This window comes from Papio anubis, chromosome X (genome assembly GCF_008728515.1).
Source record: "Papio anubis isolate 15944 chromosome X, Panubis1.0, whole genome shotgun sequence".
Lineage (NCBI taxonomy): Eukaryota > Metazoa > Chordata > Mammalia > Primates > Cercopithecidae > Papio > Papio anubis.
Window position 1 is genome coordinate 19,267,273 of NC_044996.1, and position 19,348 is coordinate 19,286,620.

Consider the following 19,348-nt stretch of genomic DNA (forward strand, 5'->3'; position numbering starts at 1 on the left):
TCTACCTGTAGCTTCTCTGCCAGCAGAGTTTGATCCCTGCAGAGGAGACTGAGTCTTACTTAGTGAAGTTTGCCAGAGAAGGCTATTTCTTACCTCTTTCTAAGGCTATTTCTTAGCACCAATCTCTTGCTGCAGTATCCATTATTAGCTCTATTTGTGCCAGCAGGTATACATGGAAGGGTTTTGGGCATGTTTTCATGTCTGAATGGCTGCTGTCTCTTTGATTCTTTCTGCTTTCTTCTGTGCCATGATTGAAACTAACAAATTTAAGCCATTGATATTTTTCAATCATTCTTTAGAGGTGGTGAGACTACAGGTATGTTTTCAAAGGATTGATAGTTTTTGCTGATGGATGGCATGGAGTGTGTAAAGAAAATGGAGAAAACTAAGGGTTTTGGCAGGGATATGATGTTAACCCACTGTTTGAACTGAGCTGGCATCGTCTGAGATGGAGAAGATTTAAGGAAGTGCAAGGGTTGAAGGAAGCTCAGGACATGTGGAATTTTGGACACCTTACCCTTGAGATATCTATGGGATAACGATGTGTATAACTCAGTATATACACGGGATTGGGAGTACCTGAATGTAGATGCCATGGGGCTGGCATGTGGAGAGAGAAGCCATTCAGGGCCTGAGTTCTGGAGCAGTCTTGTGGGATCCTGATAGGAGGAACATCTCCCAAAAGAGGCTGAGAAGGAGTCTTTCTAGGAGAGGGTGGTCACACAGAAGACTGAAGAACTTGTTACAAGAAATGGGGAGTCCTCAACTGTGTCAAACACTAAGAGGTTGAGTGATGACAGCTTAGCATATTGACCACTGGATTTGGTGACATGGAGGTTTCCTGTCATCTTAAGAGCAAATTAGGGGCATGATGGGGATAAAAGCCTAATGCCAGAGGAATAAGGAGGGAATGAGAGCTCAGGAAGTGAGCAGAGGTGATTCTTGAAATAGCATTTGCTGTGAGGGACAGGATACAGAAGAATGGGACTGAAGGGGAAATGAGGTCAAGGAAGCTTATTTATCTATGTACACTTTTAAGATGGGAGTTATTTGTGAAGTTTTTAAGATGGGTGATTCTTGTGTATGTTTGTATGTTATTCTTTTATAGGCAAAGATTTAAAAAAAAGATTGTTGATGCAGAATGAAGAGAGGCAATAGCAATAGAAACAACATTCTCAGAGAAAATGTGTCAAGAGAATGGTTCTATGTGCTCAGTGGAGTGTCAGCCCTGGCCAGGGGCTGCGATGTCCTTCCACTGTTACAAGAGAGAAGGAAGAGAAAGCCAGGATGGGTGTCAGGAGGTTCACAGAGGGGCTCCTGTTTCGCGGCCTGTGTTTTCTCAGAGAAATAAGAGGAAATGTCTGCGTACCTGTGTGTCTTAATTTTTCATTGATAATCGTAGAATATTGGAGTAATCAAAATGTACAAGAGCAGTTGCTGTGGGTTGAATTTTGCCCTGAAAGAGATATGCTCAAGTTCTGAGCCCCAGTACCTATGAATGTGACTATTTGGAAATAGGGTCTTTGCAAAAAAAAAAAAAAAATCAAGTTAAGATGAGGTCCTACAGCATTGGGATTAGTCATACATCCCTAATCCAATGAGTAGTGTCCTTATAAGAAGAGGTACATCGGACACACAGACAGATGGGGAAGAACACCATGGGATGAAGGAGGAAGAGACTGGAGTGATGCATCTACAACTGAAGGAAAGCCAACCAATTACTACTGGCAACCTACAGAATCTTGGAATAAACTCTCCCTCAGAGCTTGCCAGAAAGAACCAACCTCACTGAAACCTTGATTTCAGACTCATAGCCTGCAGAACTGCCAGAGAATACATTTTTGTTGTTTAAAGCCACGCAGTTGTAGTAATGTGCTGTGGCCTCCCCAGGAAATTAACACAGCTGTGTTACATCTTGAGACATAGATAACCCTCAACCAATCCTGTTAACCAGATGCTAAACTTTGGCAAGGCTCTTACTTGCTTTCATAGTAGGAGAGGAAAGACAAACAGCTTTCATGCACAGTGCCCATGGGTTGCAGCAGAATCATCCAAACTGTTCTCCTTGCTTCCTGCTCTGACCTCTTCCAGCCTGTTCACAACCAAGCACCTGTGATCCCTGGAAGGCTCCAAATCCTTCAGGGACTTTACACATCATGGACAATAAAAGTGAAAGGACTTCCAGTGTCCCACTATCCCACATGCAGCCTGAACCTCTATTACCTCTCTTACCATACTTCCTACTCTTCTAGCTATTCACTGCCTCTGCTCTAATCACTTGGCTTTTCCTTGAGTACATCAGGCACAGTCTTGCTGTATGGTCTTTGCACAAACTAAGCCCTCCGTCTGAATGACTCTCCCCAAAATAGCTGCCTGACTGACTCCAACATCTTTCTCAACTATTGCTTTCCAATGAGGGCTACTCTGACCATGCTATTGTAAAGTGCAATCCAACCCCCCATGCCCAGCACTGTGGATCCCTCTTGTCTTGCCGTATTTTTCCATGGCATTTATTGTCTTCCAACATATCATATATTTTATTATGTGATGCTTAGTGTCGCCCTTTTGTCATCCTGTGAAAAAACTACCCTCACGGGGTGAAGATTCTTGACTCTTTCATTCACTAACAAATTTTAAGAACACAGAACAGTGTCTGGCTCACAGTTAGTGCCCTACGAGTTTTGCTGAATGAATGAATAAGGGTAATGTGTATAGCAGAGTAATGTAAGTATAACCAGGTAAACGATGAGTTCATGGTAGCAATGATCATAAAAGGATTCTATTATAAATTATCACTGGACTCAAAATGGGAGTCCTAGTACAAAAGACACGTACTTGCCATCACTAAAACATTGCCTACCCACATGATGCCTTTTCTCCACAAAATTGATCCCTGGTGAGGACTAACTATTGACTGCCCACCGAGTGGTGACTCCTTATACTAAGCACCACGAATACAGGGGCAAGAGAAGGATGTTTGGCTGCACAGACGGTGTTTTAGGCACCCATCCTCCCAGGGAATCCAAGAGAAGAGCCCTGTATCTCCTTAGTATATGGAGAACCCAAGCTCCCAAGCCATTTCCCCCAGGCCATCCTAATGGCACCCTCAGCCTTGGTGGGGGAAGCGACGATGTTTCCACCCATCACCTTTTAATAGCCACAGGAACCTGCCCGCCCACCCACTGCACGCCCATTGGCTGGACAGTGGTAGAGGCGAGCCCTGATGAGCGCATGCTCAAAGGGAGAAGTCAGAGGGGAGCCTGGGAGCTCCTTTGGAGGCTGCGATGTCCCTGACTCTCCCGAGGGGGGCTCACTATCGGCTGGGTCCCATGCCACAGAGGCTGAGGAGGAGAAGCAGGAGGTGAGTCCCTGAGGAGACGCCGTGACCTGAGGGCTTCCCTTACTGAGGAGACCTCGTGCTTCCTCTGTCACAAGCGGTGCCCAGGCTGGTGGTGACAACTGGGACGATGCTCAGGCTTCTGAGACTTGCTTTGGCCTTCTACGGGAGAACGGCCGACCCTGCAGAGCAACAGGGCCCACAGCAGCAGGGGCTCCCACAAGGTATTCCTCTGTGTGTCCACTTTTCCCCCACCCCAGAAGCCTCCCAGTAGGAGTTCTCCTCACCCCTGGAATGAGGCTGTGGTAACTCGAGCGGGTACAGCATGTGACGGCGGCTCCATCTTGTGTGTGCATGGGGAGGCAACCCTAGTCCTCAACAAGTCCCTGAGAACCAACTCCCAAACTCTCCTGTCCATCTAAAGCGGGAAAGGTGTTGACAGAGAAGACCTTGGGGGCTGTACCTCCTGTGCTTTCCCCCCATGTGGTTGTGCAGCACATGCCTATTTATATTTCCAGTAGGCGAGAAACTCCCTAATTTGCGAGTGAATTTAGGCTTGTATCCCAAATGGGAATGTAATTTGAAGCCAAGTTGATACCTTATACTTATCCGATCCCGAAGGCACAGAACTCCTGTGGGGCAACTGCTGAGGTTTGATCCCTAAGTATTGCTGTCAGCTAGGCTTGTGCAGAACAAAAAAAATAAATAAAGAAAGAAAACCATTCAGATGCCGTTTTGGGCTAGCCTTCAATCTCCAGATATCTTTTAGTCTGCTGAGACAGTTAAGTATCTATAGAAAGTGCTACTCATCATAATTGGTGATAATGATGAAGGAATATAATAGGAGCAGAAGCTTGACTCATATGTAGACATGGTGCTAACAGGTAACATTTACACACTCTTGTGCAAGGCACTCACAGCTCTCGACAGTTGGTGTACATGTTAATATTAATATTCACAAGCTGGGCTCGGTGGCTCACACCTGTAATCCCAGCTCTTTGGGAGTTCCAGGTAGGTGGATCACTTGAGGCCAGGAGTTGGAGACCAGCCTGGGCAACATGGCTAAACCCCATCTCTACCAACAATTCAAAAATTAGCTGGGTGTGGCGGCACACACCTGTAGTCCCAGTTGCTTGGGAGGCTGAGACATGAGAACCGCTTGAACCTGGGAGGCGGAGGTTGCCGCTAGCCCAGATTGCGCCACTGCACTGCAGCCTTGGCGACAAAGCCAGACTCTGCTCAAAAAATTAAAAAATAATTTAAATTTTTAACATTTAAATTTTGATAAATTTTAAAAAATATTTTAAAAACCTACAATAACCCTATTAGTCGAAATTGTGATTGTTGTGGATTGACAGATGAAAACGAGGTCAGAGATGTTATAAAACTTCTCTGTCCAGGGTTATGCAGATGGTGAGTGTAAGACTTATTTGTAGTAGGTGTTTGCATTTGAGGCCAATAATATGACCTAGTTTCTTTATCTTGTAGGTGACACCCAGTTGAAAACTGTGCAGGGAGTTGTCACAAGTTTCTGTGGTGATTATGGCATGATTGATGAGTCGATCTTCTTCAGTAGTGATGTTGTGAGTGGCAACGTGCCTCTAAAAGTTGGACAAAAAGTAAATGTGGTTGTGGAAGATGATAAACCACTTTATGGATTCAGAGCAATCAAGGTGAGATGTGCATGAGTTTGGAAATTGTGTGTTATCCCAGTGGGCTTTCTTTCTGCATCTTTCTTTTCTTGTATTAATCCAACATCTCTGCTGTGATCCGTAGAGGGGATGTAGACCGCAATTTGAAGCCCCACCCCTCTGAATCTGTGGGTTCTTCTGTTCTAATAGTTGTAGTAATTTGTGCTGTAAAACATAAAAATTCCTTATCTATTATTCTAATCTTTAAACAATATGGGTAACAATAATAATTATTGAACTCTTTATAATCCTGCAACTTCCCTTATCAGGTAAAAAAACATTTTCTGTAGTGCGCATTCATAGCAGTGGAATTTCTATGTCAAACCCTGTGCGTTGTAAATATTTTAAAAAGAGCTTCATGGAATTATAATTCCATGAAGAATGTCATTTGTATTTTCATAGGAGTTGCATTGAATCTGTAGATTGCTTTAGGTTACGGACATTTAACAATATTTATTCTTCCTGTCCATGAACATATGATGTATTTTCATTCATTCCTGCCTCCTTCAATTTCCTTTGTCAATGGTTTATAGTTTTCAGTGTTGCAATCCTTCACCTCCTTGGTTAAATTTATTCCTATTTTAATTTTTTTGAAGGTGTTGTAAATGGGATTGTTTCTTGATATCTTTCTCAGATAGTTCCCTATTGTTATATAGAAATGCTACTGATTCTTGTATGTTGTTTGTGTGTCGTGCCACTTTCCTGAATTTGTTTATTAGACCTAGTAGCTTTTTGGTGATGTTTTCAGGGTTATTTATACATAAGAGCTTCCCATCTGCAAACAGGGTCAATCTAAATTCTTCCTTTTGAATTTAGATGCCTTTTGTTTCTTCTTGCCTAATTTTTCTGGCTAGCACTTCCAGAAGTATGTGTGATAGAATGGGCAAAAGTGGGCATTTCTGTCCTGTTCCCGGTCTTAGAGGAAAAGCCTGGAACATTTTCCCATTCAGTATGTTGTTACCTGTGGGTTTATCATGTATGACCTTTATTGTGTTGAGGTGCACTCCTCCTATATCTAATTTGTGGAGTTTTTAATCACGAAGGAGTGTGGAATTTGATCAAATGCTTATCCTGCTTAAATTGGAATGATCCTATGACTTTTGTCCTTTATTCTGTTCATGTGATATAGCACATTTATTGATTTGTGTATGTAGAAAATTCCTTGCTTCCCAGGGCTGAATCCCTCTAGAACATGGTGAATGATTTTTTTAATGTGCTGTGGAATTTGCTTTACTAATACTTTGTTAAAGATTTTGCAACTGTGTTGATCAGGAATTTTGGCATGTAGTTTTCTTTGGTTTTCTCTTCTTTGTGTTTCCTTGTCTGGGTTTTCCACCAGGGTAATGCGGTGTGACAGAATGAGTTTGGAAGTGTTCCTCTCTTGCCCGTTGTTTTTTTTTTTTTCTTTTTTTTTTTTTGGAATAGGTTTAAAAGTATAGCTATTAATTATTCTTCTTTATATATAAATTTGGTAGTATTAGGAAGGGAAGTCATTCTATCTTAGACTCTTCACTGATGGGGGATTTTTTATTACTGAATCACTTTCCTTACTCATTAATGATCTGTTCAGATTTTCTATTTATTCACCATTACATCTCGGCAGGTTGTATGTGTCCAGGAATGTATTCATTTCTTCTAACTTCTCCTATTTGTAGCCAGATGATTGTTCATAATCTTCCTTATGATACGTTTTGTTTTGGTGATGTCAGTTGTGCTGTCTCCTTTTTCATCTTTGATTTTAGTTATTTGAATCTTCTCTCTTTTTTCCTTAGTCTAGCTAAAGTTTTGTTGATTTGCTTTACCTCTTCAAGAAACCAAGTCATTGTTTCATTGATATTTGTATTGTTCTTCTCATTTCTATTTCATTTATTTCTGCTCTGATCTTTATGATTTAGGCCCTAATTTTGCATTGCAATTTTTTCTTGTTTGTCTAGTTCCTCAAGGTGCAGTGTGAGGTTGTTTATTGAAGATGCATATTTTCTTTTGAGGTAGGCTTAATTGATGTAAACTTCACTTTTAGAATTGCTTTTGTTGTATTTCATGGGTTTTCATATGTTGTGCCTTCATTTTGCTTCAACTCAAGAAATGTTTACACTTTGCTTCTAATTTCTTCATTGATCCATTGGTTATTTAGGAGCATGTTTTTTAATTTCCATCCACTTCTAAAGTTTCCACAGTTCCTACTTTTATTGATTTCTAATACTTTACCATTGTGGTTAAAGAACTGATTTGATCTTATTTCAAACTCCTTTAATTTGCTAGTATCTGTTTTATGGCCTGCCCCATAATCTATCCTCGAGAATGTTCCACATGCAGTTGGAAAGAATATGTGTTTTGGAGTATTTGGATGGAATGTTCTGTAAATGACTCTCAGCTCCATTTGGTCCAGAGTGCAGATAAATTCCACTTTTTGTGGAGTCAGTGTTCTGTTGGGGCAATCTGTTCATTGCTGCAAGTTGGGTGTTGAAGTCCCCTACTATTATTGCATTGCACTCTACCTCACCATTTAGACCTTAATATTTGCTTCATATATTTAGGTGCTGCTATGTTGGGTCCATAGTTTTGGAAATCATTATATCCTCTTGATGAATTGACTCCTTCATCATTATATAATGGTCTTGGTCTCTTTTTACAGTTTGTGATATGAATCTTATTTTATTTGAAATCAGTTTAGCACCTCCTGCGCTCTTTTGGTTTCCTTTTACATGGAAGAATATCTTTTTTCATGCCTTCATTTTCAGTTTATGAATGTCCTTTAAGGAGAAGTGGGTCTCTCATAGGTTTGGTTGTTGCTGTTGTTGCTTTTTAAATTTATTCAGCTACTCTGTGCATTTTAGTTGGAGGATGTCATCCATTACTATCAAGGTAATTATTGATAAGTAAGGATTTACTGTTGTCACTTAGAGAATTTTTTCTACCTATTTTGTAGGTAATGTCTTCCTTTCTTCCTCTTTTACTGTTTTCCTTGATGGATAAGAGATTTTTCTCTATTAGTATGTTTTGCTTTTTTATTTGTTTTAGTGTGTCTATTACAGGATTTTTTTCTTTGTGGATAGCATGAGGCTTACAGAAACATAATCACAGCAGTTTATTTTACTGATAACATAACTTTGATCACAAAATGCAAACACTCTACCGTTTAACTCCACCCGTGGATTTTGGGTTTTCTGTTTCACACTTTACTGCAATTTTTTATATTTTATATCCCTTAATTAATTATTGTACTTATTTTATTTTTACTAGTTCAGTTCTTTAACCTTTACATGAAAGATATAAGTGATCTGGAAACCACCATTACCTTATTAGAATATTCTGAATTTGTGTAGTTACGTTTACTGGTGAGTTTTATACCTTCATGTAATGTTTTTGCATTACTCATTAGCGTCCCTTATGCCAGTTGGAAGAACTCTCCTTAGCATTTCTTGTAAGACAGTTGTGGCGGTGAGGAAGTTTCTCAGCTGTGATTTCTCTGTAAAAGTCTTTATCTCCCCTTCACTTCTGGGTACATTATTCTTGGTTAGAGATTTTTTTCCTTGCGTTCCTAAAATAGACTATCCCACTCTTTCCTGGCCTTTTATGCTTCTGCTGAGAAGTCTTCTGGTAGGCATATTGGAAGTGCCTTATATATGATTTGCTTCGTTCTTCTTGCTGCTCTTGGGATTCTTTATTTTTCATCTTTGACAGTTTGATTTTAACATGTCAGGGGGTAATCTTATTTGGATTGTATCTGCATGCAGAACTTTGGTCATCCAGTACCTAGATGTTTGTAACTTTCTCTGAGTTTGGATGGCTCTCCATTATTATTTGAGATTGGATGGCTCTCCATTATTATTTTTTAAATGATCTTTTTACTCCTCCCGCTTGAATGTGAATGACTCATACTATTGCTCTTCTGATATTGTCCCAGAAATCCAGTAAGTTTTTTTTTTCTTTCCGTGCCATTCCTTTTAATTTTGTCTCCTCTGACTGTATATTTTCAATGAAGCTATCTCCAAGTTTCCAGATTCTTTATTTTGCTCGATCAGTTGTTCTTTGGATGTTCTCTATTGTGTACTTCCTTCATTGTATTTTTCAACTTCTGGATTTGCTTGGTTTTTTAAAAATTCTTTCAATTTTTCTTTCAAATTACTCTGATAAATTCTGAATCATTTCTGTGTAATTGTTTTCAAGGTTCACATAGCATGTGGAAAATAAATATTTTGAATTATTTGTTAAACAACTCATACATTCCTATCACTCTAGGGTCAATTGCTGGCACCTTGTTTTGTCAGTTTGGTGATGTCATGTTTTCCTTATTGTTCTTAATCTTTGTGGTCATGTGTTTGTATCTGTGTATTGAAGAAGTAGGTATTCATTTCTGTCTTTACAGTCTAGCTTTTAGGGGACATCCTTTAGCAGTAAGCCTGTCTGGAAACTCTACAAAGGTCTCTTTTGGTCCTTATGCTTGTGAACACTGCAGCTATTGAAGTCCTAGGGGGCTGCCTATTCCCAGAGACACAACGACAGATGCTACAATGGCTGAGATTCCCTTGGTTATGGAGGCTGGTCCCTTGTGAGACTGGAATTCAAACCTCCATTCACTGAGAACTCCCTGTGGCTGTAGAATATTCTGAGCATAAGGCCACTGGAATCACTCGACAGAGATGTAGACCAGGTATTGAGTTTGTTTTGCTGTGGTTGTGGCTTTCTGTCTGGTGCCAGGGTGGGTCTAGAGACTCTGTCCACAAGTACCATCTGAGAGTCAGGGGCCATGGGCGTCTGTCAAGTGGTGACCTGATATTGGGTTCCCAGGCAATGTCCTATGCTTGCTACTATCTCTCTCCTCTGGGTGGATGGTATCTCTCTCTATGCTGTGCTGTTGAAGGTCGGGGAAGGGGTGATATGGGTAATGTAAAACTGTTGTTACTACCCTCTTCAATGCATCTTTTCTTATTTTCATGCTATAACTGGGTATCATGGTCTCTCATCTGGTTTCCTTATGTCAAATGAGGGTATTTTCATACAAGGATAGTTTTTCACATTGATGTTTCTGCAGGAGGACGATCACTGGAGAGTCCCATTTTTCCCTCTTGCTCCCCTCCTCCTCCATCTATTTAATTTTTACATGCTATAAATATGTCCATCTTATCCACGTGGCTTCTGTGTTCAGGAAGTATCCTTAGGCTAATTCTAAGACATAATTTACAGGAGTATTCACTTAGCTTTTCTTCTGAAAGTCATTCATTTATTTATATCTAAACATACAGCCAGTCTGGGTTTGCTTTTCATGTGCAGGACTGAGAGAAGGATCCACATCTTGTTTCACTACTGGCTACTCAGTTGTCCCTCAACATTATCTGTTTGTACCTGCTGTTGTGTTGGTGGCATTTGCAAGGCATAAGAAAGAGAGTTGGGAGCCATGAGACATGGGCAAAGTTTTAGTCTGCAATATGTCTGTGAGTTGGCATGGAATTAAGGCTCAGAGAGGTCCAAGGGTCCTGTGGATCACCCACTTGGATACTGTCGAAAGTGGGGATAGATATATGGGCAGGAGACTGGTGCCTCATTCCTTCATGATAGTAGGTGAGGGGAAAATAAACATCAGATTGGTATTGACAGTTGGAAAGGCACCAGTTAAGAAATGGGAATAGCAGCAAACTAGGCTATTTTTAAAACCATGAAAAATTACTGACAACTCAGTGGCTCAAGTTTCCATCAGAAGTCTTTGATCAGCAAATTCCAACCCTAGGAGTTTATCCTATAGTTCAGTCAGGCAAGTAGTCCAAATGCTAGGACACAAGTGAAATGTCTAATTACGTGGAATTGGGTTAGTAAATTACGGCACATCCATTAATTGGGATTCCCTATGACTCTTACTGTCCTTTCTTGTTATTTAAAAACCTTTGTGTTAATTTAATGTGATACTTTAATACTGAATACCATGCTAATTTGCTTTTAAAACAGGCATTTACATATGTATATATATATTTGTGCACAGACAAAAACATCAGGATGAGTGTTACTGCCAAAATGTAGTCCCTGGTGGTCTCTTGGTAATGGAATATGGATTATGGGGTAACCGCCTTTTGCTGTCTGCGTATCTGGTTTTTGTTTTTCCTATTTTTAGTACAATGAACTTGCATTATTTCTGTAAGTTTTAAGGATTATAAAATAAGGACTATTACACTTCCAATAAGGAAAAAGGTTTGTATGCCTCTTTATTGTAGATAAAGTAAAGCCCTAATTTGGCTTGGTTTTTTGAACCTTCCCCAGTTGAGGTTATTGCTCCAACTTTATCTTGTGCTTCTCTCTCCTAGGCCTGGATCTCGAATGTTAAGATTTTGCTCCCTAGGCTCCTAACTTCTGTTGTTTTTTTCTCTCCGCCTCCGTGCTCCTCTACCCCTGTTTACAAGGTTACACCTCTGTCTTCTTTCACAACCCAGCACAAATCTGACTTCCCCCAAGCAATGCCCCTATTTTCTCCCGGTCTGAAATGTTCTCCCTCTAGATAATTCACAGAAACCATTTTGAACTAGTTTTATATCCTTCATTGCAACCTGCTTATGACTACATACCTTTCCACTTTACCATCATTTCATTGTGAATTTCTGCAGGCTAAGGACGGTATTTTTTAAATCTTGGAATCTAATGGTACAGGAGCATTAAACTCAGGTAGGCAATTAATGTTTTGGGATACATTTCACAATTCTTGAAGCACACACATGACTTTTACCATCATCTCAAGTCAATGGTCCATTTGCCAAGTGAACTATATTCACCAGTGTTTAGGATGGCTGTTGAAAATATTTTTGAATACAAGTGTTTTAATCATGTAATTTCCATGTTTAAATTTGTATTATTTTTGAAGTAACTCTTTCCTAAATCTTACAGGTGGATGTTGTGCCTCACCGCCTTTATGGTGCTGTACCCTCAGACTCAGGAACCAGAGTTTTAATTGGATGTGTTACTTCTATAAGTGAAGATACTATTTATATTAGTAACAGCATTTATTTTTCCATAGACATTTTTTCTGAAGGTATGATTTACATTTTGAGATATACGATCTAATTCTTAAATTTTTGAGAGGATTTTAGTCCTGGAACAACTTTTACAGTGTACTTAGCTTCAGTCAATGGCTCTTCAATGTTAGAAGTAGACCGTTCCAATCAAAATTAGGTACAATATAGGGGCAAATAGACAGTATTATAAATTGTGTGCTGTTGGCTATTGTGTGTTCATTTGTTCAATGCCCTCAGCAATGCCTGGATATATTTTTCATTCACATAAGAATTTAATTTCTAATCATGGAAACAATCCTACAAGTACATAGAGACACTATTTTTAATACCCTTCAAGAACTATACTTGAAGGGATCATTTCTGTAGTTGGTTACTAGAGAAGTTTCAGTGACAGGGTAGATTACCAAATTTTAAAAGAATACACTTCAAATGCTTCAAATTTAGGATTGGAGATAGCGCCCTGTGAGTGTGTGTGTGTGTGTTGTTGTTGTTGAATTCTCTTTGTAATCAGCAGATATATTCTAATATTTAGCTTCTACCCAATGATATTTTTTTTTGTCTGTTTTGTCTACTGCTGCTGTCATATAGCTTGGGTATAAATGGGGAGATTAGCTCTGCTTCCCCAGGCAGCTTACTGGTTTGTTTTCTTAGGTGCAAAAGCAGGACTCTGACCTGAATTTTGTTTTAAGATGTTGACACTGTCTGCTTTGTTGAGAAGAGACTATGAGGGAAAGGGTGGAGTCAGGAAATCAGTTAGGAAAATGTTGTAATATTCCTGGTGAGAGATGATGGAGATGTGAATGAAAATGGAGAAGTGGAGGACCTGAGGATTGAGTTGACTCTGGATATATTTTGAAGTTAGAGAAGAACCCAGGAGGTAATGGATTAGATCTTTGATGTGGAGGAGAAATGAGTCTAAGGTACCTCCAAAGTTTTTGGTTTGAGCAGTGGTGAGAGTGGAGTTGCCAGTTTGTGATGTAGATGACTGAAGTAAACAAAAGTTGGTGAGTACGGAGAATACCAGCAACTCAGCTTTACACATGTTAGATTGGTGTAAGCATAAGAATAATTGATCCTGAGGTTGGTTAGAGCTGGAGGTATATACATTTTGGGGTTATAAGCATATAGATATATGTTAAACCCACACAAAATAAATGTATGTAAATTATCAGAGAAAGAGAGAGAGAGAGACAGAAGAGGTCTAACATTGTGTCTTGTGTCATTCTACAGTGTTAGGTCCTAACGTGAAGAAATGTTTCACTTTGTTGATATTGCTAGTTTTCTGGAGTCATTATGGCAATTTACTGTCTCACTTGCAGTTGGGATTTCCATTTGCTCCAGATTCTTTCATGTAACTTTGTTATCCTGTGACTCACTTTTAACTTACTGCAAACTTCTGTTTGAAACTCAGTGGTCTTAACTGTAACCTGTGAGGCAGATACTTAAGAGTTCATCAGCCGAACACAACACCAGGGGAAATTCATTCATTCTGAAAGTAACAACATTTTCTTGTGGTACTGCTACCACTACTACCAATCAACTGTTATTTGGTGGTTACTATGCACCAGGAATGATTCTGTGTGTATCGCACATATCAACTAATTCTCACAGCAGCTGCGTATCATGAAGGCTACTTACTGTGCTTCTCATTTTATAGATGAAGAAAACGGCCGGGCGCGGTGGCTCAAGCCTGTAATCCCAGCACTTTGTGGTCAAGCATGGATCAATGGTGTCAGGAGATCAAGACCATCCTGGCTAACACGGTGAAACCCCGGCTCTACTAAAAAAATACAAGAAAAATTAGCCGGGCGAGGTGGCGGGCTTCTGCAGTCCCAGCTACCGGGAGGCTGAGGCAGGAGAATGGCGTGAACCTGGGAGGCGGAGCTTGCAGTGAGCCGAGATCGCGCCACTGCACTCCAGCCTGGGGCACAGAGTAAGACTCCGCCTCAAAAAAAAAAAAAAAAAAAAAAAAAAAAAAAAAAAAAAAAAAAAAAAAAAAAAAAGAAAACGAGGCACTGCACAGTTTAACCACCTTTCTTAAGGTTGCACACTGAGTGAGTGGCAGTGTCAAGATTCGAAGCCACGTAGCCAGGGTCAAACTTGTGCTCTTACCTACATGTTTGACTGCCTCTCACTAAGCAATTGTGAACACGAACAGTTGTTCAGTAAATCCTGTGCCGCTCCCTCAGATTGGCTGTGATGCATAGTTGACACTTTCCTCCATTGAAATTTGTTAAATCAGTAGAGGAGAATCAATGCCTAAGGATTATAAATTTCTTTTTGGACTTAGAGATTTGCAGTGTCTGTTTAAATATGCACAAAATGGACTTTAGTTCTAGCAGAACTGACTTTAAAGTAGTACACTATCAAATAACGTGTGAAATTAAACGTGACCTAGTTAAGAGATCATGACACTCACATTTCTCCATGGCTGTTTTAGATTTTGTGCCTTATAAGGGTGACTTGTTAGAAGTTGAATATTCCACTGAGCCAGGCATCTCAAACATCAAGGCAACTTCTGTGAAGCCCACCCGTTGTATTCATGTGGAAGAGGTAATTTCTTTCCGGTTCCTCCCGTCATCAGTTTCTGATAACCCTTCCTTTGGTGAGAATTTACGTGACCAGGATTCTGTTGGGCGTAATGGGAATAACAGAAAATATGAAGAAATACATTCTTTGCCAACAAAGGAGCCACTTTTCTTATTGAAAAGGCAGGATCTTCCAAAGGAAATAATTAGAAAATTACGTAGAACGAGCACATGATTAAGTTCTAAATTGTGCATTTTACTCAATATCCAAGTGTTATTAGAATCTTCCAATGACAGGAGGAAGAAAAACAATCTTTGTGCCAGAAAATTTTAGGGAAAGAATGAGCGGAATGTGTTGTGGGACTTGAGCTTACCAGTAAATGCTGAGGATGATTTGGGTATTAAAGCCTGAATATGCGCAGGTAATTCAAGGCAACAGAGGGTAATGGACATATTTTGGTAATATTTAGAGCTGGATTTCTCATTTGAGACCCAGGCCTCATTCCCAGAGAGTCTGATTTAATTGTTCTGAGGTGGAGCGTGGACATGGGTATTCTTACAAAGCACCCCTCGTGTTAGCAACGGGCCAACCAGTTTGGAAATCAATGATTTGCATCGAAGTGACCTGCACTCACGCAGGACCCAGAGTGAGGAGGTACAAAGCTGGTTACAGTGATTATTGGGCTTTTTCATAATCATTTCCATTATTTATACTCACAGGTCTGCGTTACTAGCGTACATGGAAGAAATGGGGTGATAGATTATACTATCTTTTTCACCTTGGATTCTGTGAAACTTCCTGATGGATACATACCTCAAGTATACGATATCGTCAATGTGGTCATGGTGGAGAGCATTCAGTTCTGCTATATTTGGAGAGCGGTTTCTGTCACCCCAGCTCAAAAATCGTAATGACAAAGCATTTTTATTCTGCTTATCTTTCCTTTTATGAGCAGTAAAGGGACTGGTTTAACTGAAAAGGTTAGCTTAATAAGCCTAAATAGTATTTTACATATGGCTTTTCTGGTAAATCTAATTGAGATACTGGCTAGTTCAATTGGACCATGAACCCAGCTTAGGGAAGTGCCTTATCAATTAAAAACCACGCGAAAATAGCTCGCTAGTCACTGGGGGAAAGGAGTTCTTAATTAAAATGAACACTGCCATTAAATTTGAATTCCATATTTCCCATTAGCAGCAGCGGATTCCAGGATGATGGAGGCCTGGGACGGCCCAAAAAGGAACGTCGGAGCCAAAGCATTTAACTGAAAAGGCATCAGGGACAGCATGTTAAAGGCATGATTTAAAGTTACAATTTGACTTCAGTTTTGAGCCCCCTTTATGCTGTCTGTACAATCTGTATTGTTCCATAGTCTCTTTCATCTTCTTTCACCCACATAACTCGCGCTGTTTATTGTTTCAATATGTTCCTTATTCCCCGTGCTAGAATGTAAACTCCACAATGGCAGGATGTGTTTTGATCTTTTTTTTGTTGTTGTTGTTGTTCTTTTTTTTTCTGTTGTCATTAAAGCATCTCCAAGCACTTAGAAGAGTGCCTAACATAAAATGTTATTAAGCTCTATGACTGAATGATTGGGCCATCTATGATGTTTAGCTGCGGTTCATTCATCACTAGTTCCTTAGGAATAAAATTGTTGAGCAACGCATTAAGACCTCTGTCGATTTTTAAATAACACCAACAACCATAGAAAGCCGACTCTGCTGTATATGAGCCTCCGTGAGCCACTTTGCTGCAGGGGTGCAGCTCATGTGAAGTCACGAAGAAACGTACAAACACAGAGCCCGTCGAAGGAAGGATAAGCTACTTACCCACTGGGAAAGGTTATACTAAAATTCCACAAGTAAACCCCATGAAACTTCATGCTTTCGTCTAATAGAACATTTAACTAGGTAGCTGTGACCTAGGGGAACGGATGTATTCAGACCTTTGAGCATAGCTTGAGTGTCGTTGTGAACTTACCCTGAGTCCTGTGATTCATAATTTCACCACTACCACTGGTCCTTGAATAAACAGAGTTGTGTTTTTACTTTACACTACAGATCCAGTGAGACGTCTCAGTCATCCAGGGATTTGTTTCCCACTTGATAGGGACAGTGAAGGTCTTGTAAAATTCCCATTTTCACTCATTGGTTCACTCTACAAAATCCTACTGACTCTCTTTGATGTGCCAGGCACTGTTGAGGCTCTAGAGTTATACCCTTAACCAAAAGGACAAAATTCCAGGCCCTAATGGAACTTGTGTTCTTTCAATGCCCCCACCCCCTAACCATCCTTGGCTTCCTGACCCATGCAGCAGTAGCTCCTATGATTGAAAGGGGCAAGCGGGAGATGTGGCAACACCAGGTGCCTGTGAATGTCGTCATTCAAAAGCAGCCCCACACCCTGTGGAATTACAGAGCAGTCCACGTTAGACTTGAGAGATGCAAGGGCCATGACCTTCACTACCTCCCACTTAATTCTGCAGTTTGGTTGATGTGGAAGAATGGTCTCTGGGAGTTATAATGCATTATGATAAGCCCAATCAGCTGGTGATTCAGTCACAGCCGCTGTTTCACAAACTTCCTCACCGGACTGAGGATCACCTGGGAGGCAGCAGTTCAGCTGGGCAGGTGGTGGGGATTGGACACATTTCCTCTACTTTCAAATAGCAAAGCCCAGAACTGCTTTGCTTTCATAAGGCCGACCAAGCGGCGGTGCATTTTGAATATTTTCCCTCAGAGATGAGCTAACTCCAAGGTTCTTTCCCACAACTGAGAATGAATTGTGTTTGATCATCTCACCCTCATCACATCTGTGTCCCTAAATGGATGACCTCATGGCACAAGGACAGATGGACCCAGGGAGTAGGAAATAGTGGACTCTGTCAGAAATGTGCTTTCCCCAGGTACAAAAGAATTGGATTGAAAACACAGGGACCTGTCACCACGAGTTTCTGGGGCTCCAGTATTCTGCCACGGAGCTTCCAACTGGCATACCATGAAGGTGTTGCAGATGTGCTGATATCAGATGCTTCTCTGCTCATTTAGGGATACATGCAATGAAGAAAACGAAATTAGATAATGATCTTTAGCCTGGTTTGGCAAACTATGGTCCTTATGCCAATTCTGGCCTGATGCCTGCAATGATTCTCAAAACATAAAGTTCTATTTAGGTACCCGGAGCCTAATCTTGGCCCAATAGATTGAACCTACTGTTCTTGCCATCATGATTATGCACACTGTTAATCAAAGGGGCACCTTGAAATTTCTCATCGTGATCATGGTTTCATCCTCTAACTACCTGTAGCTTTCAGAGGTTCTGGTTCATCATTTCACTCCTCTTGTGGGATGCATAAATCTTTAACTGTACATCTGCCAAAGGGATATGCTCTGTGAATGTAAACAACTCTTCTTTGTTATGCTTAGTGTGTAGTTCTCTGTTTTGTCAAAATTTCAAATTCTACTTAATCAGCCATATTTACAAGGATCCCTGTTCCCTTGGTGTTGGAGAATATGGTGTTTTGAATCGAAGCTCTTATTTCTATTGGCAAACTTGAGGTTGCACGTAGACCTCCAATACCAGCCCAGGAATATGGAGTTTATACTATGTTTTCCTCTCTTTCCACCTTTCCACCTATATTGCTTCCTTCTCAGCTTTGGAGAACCCTAACTTCCATTATCCTCTGTGTATTTACTTCTTTGCACAATCCTGCCATATATGCTCTCCTACTCTGGGCAGCCTTCCATCTGTACTCTAACTCCCTGTTCTCATGGACCCTGGCTTGCAGGAGGCCTCCTTGGAACCACTTTTTGGCAGGCTCCCTGCCTGCCTTCAAATCCTTGGGTGCCCTCCTCTACAGGGAAGGGCCCCAAGAAGCATATGAAAAAAATGCTCTACATCACTAATCATCACATAAATGCAAATTAAAACCTCAATGTGAGACCATGTCACACCAGTCAGTCAGAATGGCTATCATTAAAAAGTCAGAAAATAATAGAAGCTGGCATGACTGTGGAGAAGAGGGAATGCTCATACACTGCTGGTGGGAATGTAAACTAGTTCAGCCACCGTGGAAAGCAGTTTGGAGATTTCTCAAAGAACTTACACAGAACTACCAATCAACCCACCAATCCCATTACTGGATCCTATGTACCTAACTAATTATATAAATCCTTGTGCCATACAGACTCATGCACACATATGTTCACTGCAGCACTATTCACAATAGCAAACACATGGAATCCACATAAATGGCCGTCAATGGTAGACTGAATAAAGAATATCTGGGGTATCTATATCATGGAATACTACACAGTCAGCAAAAAGAATGAGATTGTGTCCTTTGCAGCAATGTGATGGGGCTGGAGGCCATTATCCTAAATGAATAAATGAGGGAACAGAAAACTTAGTACTATGTTTTCTCACTTACAAGTGTGAGCCAAACCTTGAGTATACATGGACACAAACAATAGACAAATAGACACCTGGGCCTATGTGATGGTGGGGAGTGGGAGGAGGGTGAGGGTAGAAAAACTACGTGATGGGTACTATGTTTATTTTCTGTGTGATGAACTAATTTGTATATGAAGCCCCCATGACATGCCATTTTCCATATAACAAACTTGTGCATGTACCCCCTGAACCTGAAATAAAAGTTGGAAAAAATTTTTAAAAGGTGGCTCTTTGACAAGATCAATACAATTTTGAACCTCTAGCTAGGCTAAGTTAAAAAGAGACAGAGAGAGAGAACACAAATACTGACATCAGAAGTGAAACAGGGGCCACCACCAATG

The 19,348-nt window shown here is 40.5% G+C and overlaps 1 protein-coding gene across 2 annotated transcripts; it reads left to right on the forward strand.

Annotated features, from left to right (window-relative positions):
- The first annotated feature begins 1,984 nt into the window (after positions 1–1,984).
- On the forward strand, positions 1,985–16,225 carry CT55 (cancer/testis antigen 55). 2 transcript variants are annotated; one of them, XM_003918313.4, is made up of 6 exons: positions 1,985–3,561; positions 4,826–5,010; positions 11,899–12,043; positions 14,467–14,579; positions 15,275–15,462; positions 15,750–16,225. In XM_003918313.4, exons 1-6 carry the CDS (start codon positions 3,468–3,470, stop codon positions 15,817–15,819), a joined length of 795 nt encoding a protein of 264 aa, XP_003918362.1. In that variant the 5' UTR covers positions 1,985–3,467; the 3' UTR covers positions 15,820–16,225. The 2 variants fall into 2 exon arrangements, with proteins under 2 accessions (XP_003918362.1, XP_009196576.1); XM_009198312.3 differs by having other exon boundaries at positions 15,753–15,983.
- Positions 16,226–19,348: the final 3,123 nt, after the last annotated feature.

Bases quoted from the DNA above. Each gene is read 5' to 3' on its own strand.
- CT55 (XM_003918313.4), top strand. From the start codon at position 3,468: ATGCTCAGGCTTCTGAGACTTGCTTTGGCCTTCTACGGGAGAACGGCC. The intron at 3,562-4,825 runs GTATTCCTCTGT...TTTATCTTGTAG, and splicing joins GCAGCAGGGGCTCCCACAAG to GTGACACCCAGTTGAAAACT. The intron at 5,011-11,898 runs GTGAGATGTGCA...TAAATCTTACAG, and splicing joins ATGGATTCAGAGCAATCAAG to GTGGATGTTGTGCCTCACCG.